General features: G+C 36.7%; 1 protein-coding gene across 1 annotated transcript; it reads right to left on the bottom strand.

The window, feature by feature from the left end:
* Nucleotides 1-7,052: 7,052 nt before the first annotated feature.
* On the bottom strand, nucleotides 7,053-9,398 carry FERD3L (Fer3 like bHLH transcription factor). Its single transcript, XM_015447372.4, has one exon. It carries the CDS (start codon nucleotides 9,372-9,374, stop codon nucleotides 8,874-8,876), a length of 501 nt encoding a protein of 166 aa, XP_015302858.3. The 5' UTR covers nucleotides 9,375-9,398; the 3' UTR covers nucleotides 7,053-8,873.
* Between the last annotated feature and the right edge of the window lie 10,212 nt (nucleotides 9,399-19,610).

Here is a 19,610-nt window from a genome sequence, read left to right as displayed (position 1 = left end):
ATCTATTTTGGCTACAATAGATAGAAATATTCAATAATCGTTATTATTAAGACATAAATTATTCAAGAGAGAGACATCTATTATGAAAAAAGAGTAAAACTGCCTACCAGATCATGGAGGAAAAGGAAGAAAAGTCAACCCTTTTTAAGGTTTGAGCTAGGAATAAAAACAATTTACAGGCCAGGTGCAGTGGCTCACACTTGTAATCCCAGCACTTTGGGAGGCCAAGGTGGGTGGATCACTTGAGGTCAGGAGTTTGAGACCAGCCTGGCCAACATGGTGAAACTTCCTCTCTACTAAAAATAATACAGAATTAGCTGAGCATAGTGACAGGTGCCTGTAATCCCAGCTACTTGTGAGGCTGAGGTGGGAGAATCGCTTGAACCCAGGAGGCAGAGGTAGCGGTGAGCTGAGATCTTGCCACTGCACTCCAGTCTGGGCAACAGAGTGAGACTCTGTCTCAAAACCAAAACCAAAAACAAACAAACAAAAAAGACTTTACATATGCAGAATTCATTCTAAAATACACGTGAAGGCACTCTGATTGAAATACTTCTCTTTTTTTGCATGTATGTATGTTTCCATGTATGTATGTTTCCATGTATGTGAATCATACCATTGGCAGGGAGCAGAGGGACTGTGGAATTGAGAAGCAGAAGTTCTGAGGGTGTTCAGTGTAAAGACCCTGAGGTTTGGATTGAAGTATGATGCATATATTCATGTGCATGTAATTTGGGAAGAAGTTGTTGTGTTTTGTTACATAATGCTTTGAGTTTGGGCCTTTTTCAGCCTGTTTTATGTTAACTTTAGAAGCAGTTGACTGAATTTGATGAAATGTAGTATACTAATAAAGGGTATGAAGTTTAATTTGTGGTTCTGTCATCTGAAACAAAATGGCATCCAATATATATTTTTTAACTGAACTCATCTGCTTTAATTTTAATGGGCTTTGGTGAGATTAGGCAAATAAATAGTGATGAAAGAAATGGCATGGCTTGTTCAATAAGATCTACAATTAACAAAACCACTACTTGTCAAATGCTTGTTAACTATACTCACCACATTTTTTGGCCAAAAATATGAACCGATGGTCAGAATATTTGAAATTGGGTATGTTTCCCAAATTGGAAACATTTTAGTACATTTCAGAAGACTCTTTACCATCAACCCTCAAATGAGCCACTTGAAGTTGAATCAAAGCTTTTAAAAGAAATGGGATATTTAATAATTCTCCTTTTTTTCTAGGCAAGGAGGAAAATTTACTATATAACATGCTACATATGTAAAAAGAGCTATGCATTTTTACATGTTGAGAGATTATGTGCAAGTGAAGTCCAAGTTTATCTTTGCAAAAACTGTTACTTAGATTGCAGGTAAACCTAGGCCAAAGAATACAAAGCTTTTGCCATGATATTGTGTAAAGCCAATAATATTAAAGTGCAAAAAACAAAAAATCTGTTTGTATAAAGAGAATAGGTTAGGTGTCAAGTTTTTAAAGACTGTGTAAATGGCGCAGATAACAGAGGATGTCCAAAGATGCACTTCAAGACTCACATCGCTTCTCTGATGCACCAACAAGAGGCCCTTTCTTTTTTCCTCTCTGATTCCTTTCTATGGGAGGCAGGTAGAAGCGTCTTAACTTTTTTGGGTAGACAGAGACATATGTCTCAGGGAACCTACAACATAGCACGGCACACCACCTCATTTCCAGTTGAACGGGCTGAATAAGTTCTAGGTTTTCACGTTTCATATCAGCCTAGATCAGGTAGTTTATTTACTTGAAAATAAATTCCCAGAGGATTTACCAAATGTATGGTAACTTTTTCATATAAAAAGCTTTATATGCAAATTTAAGAGTTTTGTTTGTTTGTTTGTTTGTTTATGGAGTCTTGTTCTGTCACCCAGGTTGGAGTGGAATGGTGCCATCTCAGCTCACTGCAGCCTCTCCCTCCCTGATTCAAGTGATTCTCCTGCCTCAGCCTCCCGAGTAGTTGGGACTACAGGCTTACTCCACTGGGCCTGGCTAATGTTTGTATTTTTAATAGAGATGGGGTTTCTCCATGTTGGCCAGGCTGGTCTTGAACCCCTGATGTCAGGTGATCTACCTGCTTCTGCCTCCCAAAGTGCTGGGATTACAGGCCTGAGCCACCACGCCCGGCTGATATTTCAGGAGTGTAGAGTTTACAGTGACCTTCCTGGCAGACCAAAGATTGTGATTACATACTCCATGGACCAGAAGCCTTACCTTTAAATTTATATGTTTAAAAACATAAAAGAGTGATTAAGGCAGCAACTTAGATTGGGCACAAAATGTCATACTACTTAAAAAGTTTTGATTATATTTAGGAGAAACAGGACAGGTATTTAATAATCCTATTCTATGTGTTATCATGAGTCTTTCTAAAAGGCTGAATTATCATTTTGTCCTACACACACGTTCAACATTGAAATAACATAAACAACAATAGTGGCATTGGCTAAATTTTTATATTGTGTGAGGCACTGTACTCATATGATCTTTTCTGAGTCTTATATGAGCACTTATATGATCTCTTCTGAGTCTTTAAATCGTTCTGTGTTTATGATTTCCACTTTACAAATCAGGATGAGTAGGTTTAAGTTTTAAGTTAGTAATCTAATTTAGCAACAGAATTAGGATGTGCAAATACTACAAATCCATATTTGAGAATGTAGCTGATGAAGAATATCAGCACAGACCAAGCAACTCAGAGTCAAGCATTCAGTACTCGTCTATAGTCTTTAGGATCAGAGTGAAAAAACGAGTCTCGAATTTTATTGCAGAGACCACATAATGCCATGCACAAAATGTTGGTTTCACTTTCATGAAACATTTGAAGAAAAATTACAATAGAACAAGACATGGGTTCAGTATCTGTGAATGGCTCATTAAAGCTAATTTATGAGAGGGTGCTGACCAGAACTTGGGCCTAACTTCACCCAAAATTTTGGCAAAGTTCAGGAACCTTTGAGTGAACTTGTGCCAAGTTAATGATATATAGCAAACTTTCTATGGTGTTTTATAGATTCAAAGGATTGTCATAGTAATTATCTGATTATTTTAATTCTTAAATTTTATTTTGAAATAATTATAGATTCACAGGACTATGCAAAGATGACAATTATTCATTTTTTACAGTATTTGTACTTACATATAATGATCATGTAATCATCACCAAATATTCTTAATCCCTCAGAGTTTGGTCTCTGAAATCCTTGTCTGGGTGTAAATCTTAGCTTCAGTATTTGTTAGTTGATTGAGCTTGGAAAAATTATTTAACATCCATATTCCTTAGTGTCCTCATCACTATGGAAATAACAATAGTGTGTAAGTCCTAAAATTTTTATGAGAACTTTACAAGTTTAACACAGTGTTTAGTACATATAAAGAACTCAACACAGTGTTTAGAACATGTGCTGTCATAAGCTTTCAGTACAATTGTTATATTATTACAGATATTACTACTTATTATTATGGATAATATTACTTCATTCAGACCCAATAATCCAATTATTTTGTTGTAATTCTTGAGACCCTTTTTGGTTTCTCCAATATTTCGCTGAACTCTGGTATTCAATATAGCCAATCAGTTCAAGATCTAGCCAGTACCAAATATAGATTTGTATTACTATCTTTTGAAGAAGTTACAAAATTATCTGTGGTAAAGTAATAGTGCTATCATTCATTTGTTCACTCATTCAAACACGTTTAGATGATGTTTTTTCTTCTATTGCTCACCAACTGTTTGATCTATTTCCAAATTCTCATAGACATTTTTCTTCTCTTTTGAAGACTGGAAATCATAAAAAACTGTCCATACCAGCTGCTTTGAGGTCATCTACATTTGTTGGCTGCAGGTGGAAATCTCCTTCACAGAGCCTGAAATAGAAGGTTGTAAAATCTGGCCTTTGAGGGAGCCAGACCAAACCAGCCTTTTGTATAATTTATCATCCACAGAACGTGTTAAGGTGCTTTTGATCTTTGAAGGCAATATCTTTCAAAGTGCTGTGGTGCTTGTGTGTGACCACTGGTCCTTTTCAGGAGTCCCAGTATCTTGCTGATTTCAATAGTGAGTGAAAGAATTTTTAAGATGGTACACTGATGACTCAGTTTAATAGAAAGGCTCTAGAACTTGCTGAAATCCAATTGTGAAGATCAAATGAGATAAAGTATGTGAATGGTGCCTTGAAAACAATAAATCACTAAGTAAACCTAAAGCAGTTTATTGTAATCATTTCCATCATTGTTGTATTTGTCAAATTCTTGATTTCACAGCGTATTGAATGTTCCACGCCTTCTGCCAGATTAAGGGTGGGCTTCTACCAAATATTTGCCATAAAGAGTGTTTTAAAATATATTCATATTTTTCTTTGCATTTACTCATACTCCTTTAAGTAATGTGCTATAGACACAGAACTAACCATTTGGTGTCACAAAAAATGTTGTGAAAATTTATAGGCTTTGGTTTATAGAGACTTGAAGAAGTTTTTCCACCTTTCTGGTATTTTATTCCTGTCAGTTTGCATTGCTTCTTTTCTTTTCCTCTCCTCCTCCGCCAGGTTTGGTTTTAAGCTTTGGATTCAAAGAAACCCCAAAGTCAAAACAAAATGGTCAGAACTGCTGACTCTTGTTTTGTAACCTTTTTTTAGTCTAGTATTCACAGGAAGAGAGGGTGCTGACCAGAACTTGGGCCTAACTTCACCCAAAATGTTGGCAAAGTTCAGGAACCTTTGAGTGAACTTGTGCCAAGTTAATGATATATAGCAAACTTCACCAGTTTTCCAAAAACATTTAAAATATAATTGCATGAATAATATCATCCTATAAAAAGTTAAGTTAGTACTTAACATTCAATACTAATCTGCTAGCTCTTTTTGATAAAAATAAAATAATAGTCTAAATTATATTTTGTATTAAATAGATTATTTTGTTTTTTTAAAGTATCAGGTAGATTTTGGAACTGCACATGTAAAATGTACTTGTGGCTTCATTACCTTAGCAGTTTCCTTTGAAGATCTGTAATTAAGAAAAAGAGGTATCCTAAAGTCATGCTTATCAAGTTTCATCTCGGGATTTTTATAGCTATGTTATCAACCTTCCAAAAGACTATTTTATAATGGAAATGCTGACAAATGTGATAATAAACACAAATCCAAGGGTCTTAATTGTATTATAGGTCTGCATGTAGGAATTAGGCATACTAGCAGAATATTTGGTTCAGTTTCCAGAACTTAATTTTGCCAAAATATGCTTTAACATTGGGCAACTAACTGTAATAGACGATCAGCCTAAATGACTCCTTGTTGATGGTAAGGGCTTCTGATTATTTTTAGATTCCTCAGAAAGCTTAATTATGTCTTTCAAATATGATTTCATTTAGGTCTTTTTATGGCTTACATGTCTGAATACCAATAGTAATCTGATAGCTATGGGGAACTTAGTTTGAGACCAAAAGGGAGTGTTCCATCATCAGTAGAGAGTATATAAATAAATCGCCTCCAAGCAACATCTCAGAGGGTATTTAGATTCTAAATGTTCAAATGACTTTAAGATTTCAAAAACAAATTATTTTAATTTTCCAGGAGTAACTGACACCATTAGGTCTTAAAAAAACCTGGTTGAAGTTACTGAAAAGTCAATATCTACTCATATTTCTATCAATGTTGGTTTAGGAGATAATAAACAGTAAAACTATTTTAATATAGTGGGTGTCACATACAAAAACCCTTGTATTAAAAATTAGCTGGGCGTGGTGGTACATGCCTGTAATCCCAGGTACTTGGGAGTCTGAGGCAGGAGAATCGCTTGAACCAGGGAGTTGGAAGTTGCAGTGAGCTGAGATGGCACCACTGCACTCCAGCCTGGTGACAGAGCGAGACTCCATCTCAAACAAACAAAAAAACAAAAAACTTGTACTAAAGGTGCACTGATTTTATGCATCTAACATGAGGAAAACTAAAATTAAAATAATGCTTAGAAAAGTTGAGGGTCAGAATATGGAGGTACATTCCATTTAAGCTCAGGATGTGGATCATTTTATCTTATCTCTATTGGTATTTAATGAAAGGAATAAGTCAATCCCTTTCTATGTGACTCTTATCCTTACCTGGGTTCAAATTACTTTGAGTAAAATTATTATGGAAATATCTTAAAAGACTACATTTGAGGCAGTTCCTAAACATGTAAACTTACAAATAGCAAAGCATTTATAAACTGTTAAAGTTTTTTTTTAAGAAGGGTGGGTAATTCCTCTAGTGATAATAAGAAAATGACTTTTCATTTAGAAGTTTTTTAGGTATCATTTACTATCATGAAGAGGTATTCACTGGAGGAATGTTATTTGCTTACTAGGAACAAAATGTGTTAGAATATGAGGGAGAAGACTAAGGAAAACGGGTGGCTGTGCTTACTCCTCAGGACTTAGTAATGTTGATGGTCCCTGGTCTACACAATTTTGCTTTATTTCTGGTTTTCAAAACTGGTTCCTTTAACAAAATATTAAGAATTCCTAGATTGGAATTACTTTTTTTTTCTTTTTACTTATTCAACACTTTCAGATGATTTTTTTTAAAAAAAGAATGATGTTTAATTTCTAGGAGAACTTGAATTGGTAGAAGAATAAGAAAAAACAACACTATGGGGTTTTGTTGTTTAGTGTTAGCTGTTTGTGTATTTTTTTCATTTAGCTGTTTATTCTGATGTTCTTGTGGTAGAGTTCGAAAAATTCTTGATAGAAAGACACAATAAAAATAATAATAATAAAAATCTTGGGAATGGGGGCTCATTTGAGAACTAAGCCAGGCCCTATTGAAAGGAAAACTAAGAGAAGTTTTAAATATTCAAAGTACTAATGAATGGGCTGGGAAACAGGCAAATTCCTGCAATACTAGAGGGTGGGAGAGTGAACTGACAGAACCCACCAAGAAGGGAATCTGGCCATTTGTATCCACAAACTTGAATCCAGAAATTTCACTTCTAGGTATCAAATATTAGGAAATAATAATAGACAGAGAAGACATTTACAAGAATGCTCTTAGCAGCATCATTTATTTTTTTTTAAAGGAAATAGTTATCTATCTGTAAAGGGATGGTGTTGTGATACATGGATATGACAATAAGATATGGTAATCAAAATCACATTTGGATAATATTGAAAGTTAAGGAAAAACATTGCACCTTCTATAATGTCAAGTGGAAAAATATCAGTATCCCAAGGTATCTCAAATTAGTTAAATGTATTGAATTTATAACTGTACAGGGAAAAAAATACTGGAAATAAATAGATGAAAATGCTAACAGTATGGTAATGTGGAGTGATTCGATTTTTTTCTTTTTTGAAATTTTGTGTTCCAAAATTTCTAGGATGAGTATATGTTACTTATTAATGAAATGAATTCTCTTTCTGAAAACATAATTCAGAGAATTGTGTGTTCGCACAGGCCCCCGCCTATTCCTGTGCCTAATGAGGGGCGAAATAAAGTGTTGGAATCACTGGGGATTATCCTTTAGAATTACTGAATTTATGTTTACGTGGGCATTATTAAATCGGGTTCCTCTCCTCAGGTACCCACTCCTTTCTGAAATACCCCAGTTCTGGTACTAGCACGTCACCTAGAAGGAAGAATCCTGGTATGGCACGGGTCCAAACTGGAGGCGGCCTCTCAGCATGGACCCGCTTCAACCTCGTCTGCATGGCAGTCGTTTTGCAAGGCGTCAGAAGGCATCTCTTCTTTGGACTTTTTGTCGGGTAGTCTCTAGAAGCCATTAGAGTGAAAGCTATCTTTCCTCCCTACAGCTAAAAACGTTAAAGTGAGCGCTCAGGCGGCCCTGCTCCTAGAAAGATCCAGGCACCTTCACATACTCCAACCCCTGGCCGGGGGGACAGTTGGAAACGCTGACTGGTGGCGAAGCTGCAGGGCACCCAAGGCCCCCTGCGACCCAGGAGTGACCCAAGTGCACTCGCCCCTTACTCTGGCCTGCGGCCTGAAGGCACTGGAACAGGGAAGCTGACGCTGCACTTAAGATGCAAAGCGTAGATTTGCACTCTGGCTAAGGCACTGAATGAACACCACTGTGGCCCTGGGACAAGGAGCCATGGTCCCTCTGGAATCAACCAGGTGAAGAGGGAGAGGGAGAAAGGAAGAGAGAGGGCTCGCGCGCGGGAGAGAGGAAGGGAGGGGAGGGAGAGGAAATGGAAGACAGCAAGGGTGTTCCTTCTCAGAGGTCCCACTTTGTCAGCAGTTCCCCTCGACTGCTCTGCCTTCCATGTTTCCTTCCCTCAGTTCCTGGAGAAGCATCGGAGGACCAGACAGAACCCTCTGGCTACCAGCAAAGCTCGCATCCCCGCACCCTCGCGGCGTCTGCTCCAGAGCCTCCTTGCAGGCGCCTGCTGGAGCGCCTGCTGGGGATGGCGCACCACCGACTCTTGAGGCTTTTTAAAAAGTAAGAATTTCTACTTTATTATCTCTATGAAAAAAAAAAAAAGTAAAGAGGAGAGGTTAGATTCTATAGAAGCTCCAAAGTCTGCCATTTGCGAGGAGGGTTCTCTTCCCACCCACCTAGCCCACGGAAGCTCTTAGGAGCAGCCTGGACGGCCCGGACTCATCCTCTCGCGCTCTGACATCCCCGCTCGCCCCTGACCCCGACTTCACTTAGGGCGGTCGCATAGATATGAACTCTACAACAGCCACTCTGCTCGGGGACTTTAGGGATCTTACAATCTCGAAACCGACCTCCAGAAGGCCAGACGTTCTGTCTTGGGGCGTCCCTCTTGGCCCTTTAGCCTCACCCAGTACCCGGTCCTGACACACCCCAGCACTACCAGACCAGGAAGGGCAGACTCTCCCCACCCGGTTCAGCCGCTTTCCTTCTTCTCACAGCTCTCCAAGAGCTCGGTCATGAAGGAGATGTAGACGATGGCCAGGCGGAGGGTCTCGATCCGGGACAGCCTTTTCTCGTAAGCAAACGTGGGCACCTTCCTCCGCAGCTGGTCAAAGGCCTCGTTGAGGTTGAACATTCGCTTCCTTTCGCGGATGTTGGCGGCCTGGCGCTGGGCGTAGGTGATCACCCTTTTCCTCTTGGGGCGGCCTAATAGGGAGACGCCTCTCTCGCGCTCCTCTTCCTCCTCCTCTTCTCCGTCCCCCTGGTCCACTTCGCACTCCTCTTCTTCTGGGTCCCCCTCTTCAAACCGCGCCATCCTCCTGGGTCTTCCTTCTCGGAGCGGAAGGGCTGGATCCCCAAAGGAGACCCCGGGTGCGAAGTCGCAGAGGAGAGGGCGTCCCGGGGAGGCCAGGGACAGGTCTGCGACGAAGTCCAGCACCGTAGCGTCCACGCAGCTCTCTGGATAGGCCGCCATCGCTTCGGCTTGGCCCTGCCTCTCATCGGTTTTCCGCAGGGAGGGGCGAGGCTGCTGGTGGAGATTCTTAACAGCCTTGAATCTGATGGGGCACCATCACCGAAGGGCCAGGGAACATTAAATATTTATAACCGAGCTGATAACAGGATTAGTCGCACCGATAAGAAATGCTCTGACAACGTCCCTTCTCTCGAAGCTTATGGAAGATGACAAGCTTGAGCACGCATGGAAGACTCAAAGGGACAGGCCTCCAGTTCTGAGATCCTTTTCTCTGCGCCACCCGGGACAGTTCCTTGTTGGCAACAACCCCCAGCTCTTACCTGCTGTGCTTTTTGTGTCTGTCTTCACCCCTGCAGCCAACTAATGTTCTCCGGGCTCCTTATCTCGTGTAGTTCTTTAATTTCGTGTTGGATTTTCAAAGCGAGGATGTTTTCCACGGCGATGGCTTCTCCTTGACTTCAGGATAGGAGTCTTGAATCTTGCCACCATCTGCCAATGGATGTGGAGCAAGTGCATGTGCTTTTAATGATGTCCTGAAGAGGGGCCCTGCCTGCCTGGGATCGAGGGGAGCTGTTTGTCTGGTATCCCAGTGCAGCGGCTGCTGAAAGGCAAGACCTTCCATTAGCTTAAGTAAGCATGGCAGGGGGGCCGAGAGTGCATTCCCCAGAGTCGCTGTTGGAACCGGCTTTCTTTTTCTTTCCAGGGCATCGCAAACAGCTCTCCTGCCACGTTACAAACCCTTGCTTCTAAAGTCTGTTTGGATGCAATCAGCCTAACAATTGAGATACTTGACTTTCCTTTCCCTACCTTTACCTCCTGCTCATATAAAATAGAGGATTTTATTCCAAGAGGAAACGTTATGACGGCAATAAAATGACAAATTTAAGCTCAGGACATTTTCTATGCTCGGGCTTTGCTGTATACCTTTCAGTGTGGGGGACAAAGCAAACTCTCCCCACAAACAAAACCACTTCAAGCTCTTTTCAGAAATGCGATTTGCCCTTGATAAGCCAAGGAGTCAATCAGTTCACCCTCTGCTGAGGAGTCTTCGGACTTTTAAATTGCGGATCGAGTATTTGTTCCTGAACAAAGAAAAAAACCTAACACTTCCATCTGGCTTATTTTCCTCATTGATTTGTATTGTCCTACAGTAAGATTTAAGAGCAGAAACAATGACTTATTGAATTATATTTAAAGGAGCTTTTTGATTATCGTTAGATCGTTGAGATAAGAAAGAGATTTTAAATTTGGCATAATAAAAATAAGAGTTTACTCATTTTATATTTTCTCTAGTATCCCTAATATTTTAACAAAAGGGTCCTTTTTCTTTGTTTGTCAATAACTATATTTACTTAATTATTCAGTAATGTGTAAAGATTTATTTAAAAGACCCATTGGGTCAAAATGACAGATTAGAAGATAATTTTAAAGGTAGATTAGAAGAAATAGCCTAAAAAGATGAATGTGGAAACATCTCGGTTCAAAAGAGAACCGCCCAGGACATCAGTCCGTATTAAGGGGTAAGTTGTGGCTAAGATGGTTCACTCAGTACATTGGACAGCTCCCAGAAACCAGAAACCTCCTGTTTCTAACAGGTAATCTCAATTCATTTTCTTCTTCCTAGCCTCTCTCTGTGTAATCAGAACAGTATAACCTTGAATTCTTCTTCTTTTAACCCATTTGTGTCTGGTGTCTCTGGATCTTCTAAGAGATTTTATCTTCTTTTGCTTGTGTTTACTGTTCATTCTCCAGTTTGCATTGTGATAACTCAGGCAGAGAATAATTGAAATTTGTGATCCTGGAAGATGTTAATGAGAATAGATCTTTGGTTATTACTTAGTTGATTTTTGCTAAGCTTCTTTCAAAGGGAAGGCTGAAAAACAAAAACTCATAGGATTGTCAACAGTGGCTATGAAACTGGTAAATGGGAGAACTGATTTTTGTTTCAAAAAAGTAGTAACATGCTCTCTAACCCTTGTTTAAATTAATATGTTATTAAATATTGGGCAAATTTATTGTTGATTTTTAAATTATGTTAAATGCTTCTCAGTGACTTACTTTTTATTCATTTACAACCTATTTGCAAGTGTATTAAACACCTCAGTCAACTGAGAATCTAGTTTCACAATATAATACATTGGAGAACTTAATGAAGGAAAATATGGTTGATATTTAAATTTAAAATTTCAGAAAATGGGGGTCAGAAGCTTTCACAAGACTAAAGAGATAGTTTCATTGAACCAAACTCCTTTATGATTTTAGCCAAGGGAATGTATCTTTCTTCCTTTCCTTTCTTCCTTCCTTCTTTCCTTCCTTCCTTCCTTCCTTCCTTCCTTCCTTCCTTCCTTCCTTCCTCCCTTCCTCCCTCCCTCCTCCTCCCTCCATTCTTTTTTCTCTTCTCTTCTTTCTTTCTTTCTCTTTCTTTCTTTCTTTCTTTCTTTCTTTCTTTCTTTCTTTCTTTCTTTCTTTCTTTCTTTCTTTCTTTCTTTCCCTCTCTCTCTCTTTCAACAGAGTCTCACTCAGTCATTGAGGCTGGAGCACAATGCTACAATCATAGCTTACTGTGCCTCAGACTCCTGGGTTAAAGAAACTCTCCCACCTCAGCCTCCTGAGTACCTAGGACTGCAGGCACTGGCCACCTCATCAGGCTAAAGGTTTTGTTTTTTAGAGAGGAGGTCTAACTATTTTGCTCAGGCCTCAATCAATCCTCCCACCTCGGCCTCCCAAAGTGCTGAGATTACTGGCCTGAGCCACTGCACCTGGCAAAGAACGGAGATTTCAATAATCATATCTCAAAAGGAACTGTAGTAAAAGCAATGGAACCAGTGCCCAGAATTGGGTTGAAATACTTGTATTAAAGTATTAGGAATTTTTTAAATATCCTGATAGATACACCTACAGCAATTATTTTAAAATATATTCTTTTTTATTTCATCATAAAAATCCCAGGATAAACACTTCTGTTTATACCACCTTAATTTCTGTTTATCTTACAAGGTTGTAATCATGTTAATATAATTAAAGCAAAAAATGCTAAAATCTAAGTTATGAGGGTTTTTCATTTATAATTACAATTAGTTATATAAATTAACAATTATAGTTATTTCATTTATAATTATAATCAATTATAGGAATAACTGAAATTCTTTTTCTCTGCTTATTGTGAAATGGTCATTTTATTTTTAGAAGACTTTTGTGGGTATTTGGTTCCACAGTAAGTATACATGACAAAATCAGTAAATTTACAAAGTACCAATGGTGTTACAGTTCATCCTATTGGAAGGAATCATTATTTTCATTTCTAGATTTGAAAGTTAAGGGAGAGATGTTTTTTAAAAACTCAACTGAGGATTAAAAGAAGTTAAGTTCAACCTTGATTCCTCTGTGTTCTAGGCCTATAGTTTACAGTTATTCAGTGACCTATACGGAGGTATTTATAAAAAGTTCGAGAACTCCTTCACAAATTTTGCTCAAAATATTTCAAGGAATGATTATGAAATGGCAATCAGTTTTGCTTATTTGATTATCTAGTTTATTTCTATTGACCATTCCCATTAGACATAAAACATTTTGTTTATACTATTAAACTGTTCAGAATCAAAGAAAAAAAATGACCAAGAATAAAAAATGACCCATAATTATTGAATGAGCTGAAACCTGGGTTTAAGGGTGCTAAGGGGAGAAAGGTGGATAAACAAAGCATCCAGGGAGTAAAGCAAATATATAAATCCCCTCAATTTAAAAAACCCTACCTTTCCTTTTTCATATCCCTTCCTCTGTTATTCTGGAAACATGAACTTCTAGGGCAAATAATAAAGATACGACAAAGGTAGATGTCTGTGATGATTGTAGGAGAAAGGCATAAGAAGTACTCCTTCCACTAACCTGGAGAAGAGAGCATTGTCTTCTCCCTATTCAATTTCAAATTATGTATGGCTGTGACCATGGCTGATTTAGAGATAGAGAAGAATATATATCCATTTATTTTGTGTTCTTTTTTTCATTTCATATTTTAGGTAAACTTTTTTGAAGTTCAGTGTATATACTTCAAAATTCACAAATTATATATGTGCAGCTTTATGAATTTTCAGAGTGAACGTATCCATGAAGCCAGTGCCCAAATCAAGAAATGGAATGCCTTTTTGAAGTTTGAGGTAATGTAAAAACAGTTAAGTCTTAAATGTATAGCTCGAGACTATTTCACAAAGTAAGCACACCCACGTAACCAGCACACAAAACGGAAAATAAACATTACAAGCATCCCATATGACCTCCCCCACAATCTTCTGCCCATATTCAGTCATTAACCACTCCTTAAGGTATTGCTATCTGATTTCTGAAATTTTTGCCAATTTTTGAACATTCTATAAAAATAAATCATATTCTGTATACTCTTTTGTCTTTCAGTCAATATTTTATTTATGCAATTTGTGCATATCATTCTCATTGTTGAATAGTATTTCATGGTGTAAATATACCACTATTTATTTGTTCTTTCCTTTTCTTGTTGATGGACATTTGGATAGTTTCCAACTTTTAGTTACTACAAATAGAAGTATCATAGACATTATTGTACCTATCTTTTTGTGAGCACATTTATCCTTTCCTGTTTGGAATACACCTAGAATTGGAATAGATTATGCATATGCTCAGTTTTTTTTTTTAATTACACTTTAAGTTCTAGGGTACATGTGCACAACATGCAGGTTTGTTACATATGTATACATGTGCCATGTTGGTGTGCTGCACGCATTAACTCGTCATTTACATTAGGTATATCTCCTAATGCTATCCCTCCCCCCTCCCTCCCCAAAATAGGACCTGGTGTGTGATGTTCCCCTTCCTGTGTCCAAGTGATCTCATTGTTCAATTCCCACGTATGAGTGAGAACATGTGGTATTTGGATTTCTGTTCTTGCGATACTTTGCTGAGAATGATGGTTTCCAGCTGCATCCATGTCCCTACAAAGGACAAGAACTCATTCTTCTTTATGGCTGCATAGTATTCCATGGTGTATATATGCCACATTTTCTTAATCCAGTCTGTCACTGATGGACATTTGGGTTGATTCCAAGTCTTTGCTATTGTGAATAGTGCCGCAATAAACATACGTGTGCATGTGTCTTTATAGCGTATATGCTCAGTTTTAATGGTTACTATAAAATTGTTTTCCAAAATGTTTGTAACAATTTACACTGTCACAAATGATATATTGGAGTTCCAATTTCTTCACATCCTCACCAATACTTGCAATTTTCTATCATTTTAGTTTAAGCTGTCTTAAAGATGTGTATGAGTATCTCATTTCAGTTTTATTTTACATTTCCCTGATGATTAGTAAAATTGAGCACCATTTCATGTTGGCCAATTAGTTACTGACTCTTTAATAAAGTACTGCTCCACTGTTTTTTGGATTTTTCTAATTAAAAAAATTGATTTGTATGAACATTCTGTGTATAAGTTTCATGTCAGATATATGTGATGTAAATATCTTCTCCCAACTCTGTGGCTTTCCTTTTCACTCTCGTTATGGTATATTTAAAAATTTCATTTATATTTTTTCCAATTTTTATGGTGGTAAAAGAGATATAATGTAAAGTTTATCACTTTACCTATTTTTAAGTGTACAGTTCGGTGGCATTAAATACATTCATAATATTGTGCAACCATCACCATAATCCATCCCAAGAACTCTTTTAATTTTATAAAGTGGAAACTTCATATTCATTAAAAAAGTAACTCCTCATCCTCCCCTTTCCTCAGCCCCTGGCAACCACCATTCTACTTTCTGTCTCTATAAATTTGACTATTCTAGGTAGCTCATACAAGTGGAATTATACAGTATTTGTCTTTTTGTGACTGGCTTATTTCACTTAGCACAATGTCCTAAAGAGTCATCTATATTTTAACACACATTAGAATTTCCTTTCTTTTTGGGGTTGAATGATATTCCATTGCATGTATATGCCACACTTCGTTTATCCATTCATCTGTTGATGGACACTTGGATTGCTTCCAGATTTTAGTTATTGTGAATAATGCTGCTATAAACATGGATATCCACAGATCACTTTGACACCCCGCTTTCAATTTTTTTTTTGGATGTGTCCCCAGAAGTGGAATTGCTAATAATATGGTAATTCCATTTTTAATTTAAAAAATAATTTTCTATTATTTAACCGACCTCTTTCTATCCTCCCCTCCCACTACCCTTCCAAGACTCTGAAAACCCACAATTCCATTCTCCACTTCATGAGTTTAACATTTTTGGCACCCACATATGAATAAGACCATGTGGTATTTTTCTGTGCCTGATTTATTTCATTTAACATAATGTCCTTCGGGCTCATTTGTGCTGCTCTCTAGTTTTAATTTTTTGAGGAACCACTAAACTGTTTTTCACAGTGGCTCTACCATTTTACATTCCCACCAACACTGTGCAAGGGTTCCAGTTACTCCACATCCTCACCAACACTTATTTTATATTTGTTTGTTTGTTTAGATAGTAGCCACCTTTATGGGTGTGAGTTTGTATCCTACTATAGCTTTGATTTGCATTTCCCTAATGATTAATGATGTTGAGGATCTTTTTATATGCCTATTGGCTATTTGTATATCTTTTTTTTGAGAAATGTCTCTTCAGGTCTTTCACTCATTTTTGAATTGGGTTGTTTATTTCTTTTTTTCCAAGACCTTTACTGGACAGAAAGTTTCTATGATTTATTTTATGTATTATACATTTCAAAACCTTGTATATGTCTGAAAAATATTCTGAGAAAAATACTAATTGTTTCTTTATGTATATTTAAGTAAAAATAGCTCTCGATATATCCTGGATATCAATCTTTTATCAGATACATGATTTGCAAATACTTTTCTCATTCTGTAAGTTGTCTTTTTACTCTGTTAATGGTGTCTTTTGCTGGGCAAAAGTTTTACATTTTCATGAAGTCCAATTTGTCTATATTTTCTTTTTGCTTGTACCTTTGGTATCATATCTAAGAAATCACTGCCAAATCCTATGTTGTAAATCTTTTACTTTTTTTTTTTTTTTAATTTCTAAGAGGTTATAGTTTTAGGTCTTATGTTTAGGTCCTTGATCCATTTCGACTTAATTTTTGTATATAGTGTTAGGTAAGGGTCCAACTTCATTCTTTTATATGGGGATATGCAGTTTTCCTGGTTCTGTTTGTTAAAAACACTATCTTTTCTCTATTGAATGATTTTGGTATCCCTGTCAAAAATCATTTGACCATATATGTGAGGGTTTATTTCTGGGCATTCTATTCTATTTCATTGGTTTATTTGCCTGTCTTTATGCAAGAACCACATTGTTTTGTTTACTGTAGCTTTGTAGTAAATTTTGAAATCAGGAAGTATGAATCATTTAATATCTTTAGATGAAAAGAAGTTCTTAGTTTTAGTGTAGTCAAAATTATCATTTTTTACTCCTTAGTGTTATGTCATGTTTAAGAAATCTTAATATATTTTAACATCATGAAGATATTATTTTATGCTTTCTTCTAAAAGCCTGTTTTTTCTTTAACATTTAGAACTGTAACCAACCTAGAAATGATTTTTGTATGGTATGAGTAATAAAGGTGGTGGCCAAAATTTATTTGGTTTTCAATTGACCCAGAAACATTTACTGAAAAGACTATCATTTTTTAATTAAACTTACTCATTTTATGAAAATATTCCTAAACTAAATGAGAACTTTTTCTGTTCTTAGGAGTGCTAAGAAAAGAATTCAAATATAAAAGGAAATCAATTCTAGGATTTGTCTATATTTTGAACTATATTTATAGTTCAAAAATTCTTGCTTATAGTCCAACTAATTTTTTGCAATTTTAATTATAATCTAGGTGCAAATAAAAATAAGGACTCCTTAGAATGCTGTAGTTTAGGGATTGGCTAACATTTTCTTTAATGGATGAAAGAGTAAATAATTTAATTTGTACAGGTCATGAGTCCTGTTGCAACTACTCAACCCCAGTTCTGTAGTAAAAAAAAAGGAGCCACAGACAATGTGCAAATGAATAAGCATCGCTGTGTTCTCTAAAACTTCACTTACAAAATTAGGCAGTGGGCTGGACTTGGCCCTTGGACTATAGTTTTCTCACTCCTGTCCCATTTATTGATCCTATATCCATATTCCCTGGTACCCTGGTACACCTAATATGGATACTTGCCAAGATAAGGCCATGAAAAATATAAGTGAATATGAATTTGTTGAGTGTATATTAGATTTATGTGTATGTATGTATCTCACATGGGTTGGGGGAGGTGAAAATAGAATATAAAAATGTTCCTAAAACAACTGAATCTGTAGCTTCTGTCTTTGAAGTTACACTGAGTTGTTAGAGAGTAACAACAAGCAGCTCTGCACAGGAGGTATGCATACCACCTTAAAGTTACCGGTGCAGAGAATGAATGCTTATTTTTAATCACTGACAAGAAACACCAAATCTGATGATCTACTCTTTCAAATATTAGTATTATTTGTAGGCAATTTACATTTAATTAGGAATAAGGAAGGAAGAGGTAAAGTTACTGGATGGAGCAGCCTTTTATTGTGTGAAGTGCTTCTCTTTGTTAAGATGAACTAATCTCATTGTCTAATGTTGAGAAATTAAACGATGTAGGCAACTGCTTATCCTGTCCACCTACATTACCTTCTTTGTGCCACAGATTATCTGGCAGGGACTGCACGTTGTTCCTCAGTGTCTACTTACTCTTTCTGCCTTTTGGTAATAGAACCACCCCCACATATTTTAGGTGGCATATTTTTACCCCACTACCTTGATGCCAAGGGGATGAGTGGCATTGATATGTGCAAGTTAAAGTTGGTCTTTTGGATAGCAAACGATGTGCCCTCTGCTTGGTTTTGTTGCCTTCTTACCATTGCCTAAAATGTGGGGATGTTGGTAGTGAGCTAGAATTAGCCACGTAGCAAAAGATATCACTGTATGGCAAGGTTTGGAAAGTTTTTTTCTGTGAAGGGCCAGATAGTACATATTTTAGGTTTTGCAGGCTGTGTGTTCTCTGCCACAACTACTCAAGTCTGCCCTTGTATTGTGAAAACACCATAGACAATATATAACTGAATGGGTGTAGCTATTAAGAACTTTATTTACAAAAGTGGAAGAAAGGCAGAATTTGGCTCTCAGATTATAGGTTGCTTACACCTGCCTTAGGAAATGGCAGAGCCACAGAAAACTGGAACTTAATGTGACCTGTAGAGTAGAGCTGTAGCTCTCAAATACAGAGTAAAGGTGGGAGTATACTCTAGTGTATCTCATATCTCTTTATTAAAGTGATGTGCTTTCTGCTGGCACCTAAAAATCTGGAAGATGATTCAAAGATTAAGCAGATAGATATGCTTCTTTACATCTATTTTAAACTATCATTTATAAAAACTGCTTAAAATCTGTCATTACTTTTTTCATCTCAGGTTTTTTCTCTTCCTATGAAATAATTCCATTTCAGTTAGCCTTTGGGATAAATCTCTCTTTCAAATTTTCAATTATATTAGTTCTTACACTAGTTGTTGTTTAAACCCTCTCCAAATTCTTTATTTCTTTTTCTAAAGGTGGAAAATTAGAGAGGTATAAAGGAAAAAAATATTCCCCCGGATGCTATAAACTACTATGTTCAAATAATTTTTTTCTCATTACTTATACTACCTCTTGGTATATTATTTTTAATTGTGATTTTTCTTTGTAATAAATGTTATTAGGTTTTACATTAATCCTTAAATCTATAAGTTATTTGTATATTTGGAGACTAAATGCTATATGTGTGATTTTGTGATTTAATATTTTTTCAAACTTTTTTGCTATTATACTATTCACTTATGATGTGAAGAAAGTATTAGTTTAAGTTGTAACACATGAAACTGACAAATTCAATCCATTTTTAACCTAAAAAATGGGCAGTTTGATTGAGCCTAGTTTATTTGATTTGAGCCTAGTTTTTGATTTGAGCCTAGTTTATTAAGAGGTACTCCCACTTAATAAGAAAGTAAAATTTTAAAATATAATTCATATTATACATTAATATACTACTTGCATTAACATATAACAGATTAGAATAATGTTATCCTATTGGACAGTAAGTTTATTGCAAAGTAAATTTAACAATATATTATACAATTTTTTTCAAAACAATTTTATTGAATGCTTATGAAGTACTTGATCTAAGCCTTGATCCAGGAATTGATCTAAGAGTTGGGTA

The sequence above is a fragment of the Macaca fascicularis genome, chromosome 3 (genome assembly GCF_037993035.2).
Source record: "Macaca fascicularis isolate 582-1 chromosome 3, T2T-MFA8v1.1".
In the NCBI taxonomy this organism is placed as follows: Eukaryota; Metazoa; Chordata; class Mammalia; order Primates; family Cercopithecidae; genus Macaca; species Macaca fascicularis.
The sequence above is the reverse complement of the archived record's forward strand: the minus strand, read 5'-3'. Positions and strand labels throughout refer to the sequence as shown.

Coding starts and splice junctions, on each gene's coding strand:
- FERD3L (XM_015447372.4), bottom strand. CDS start 9,374: ATGGCGGCCTATCCAGAGAGCTGCGTGGACGCTACGGTGCTGGACTTC.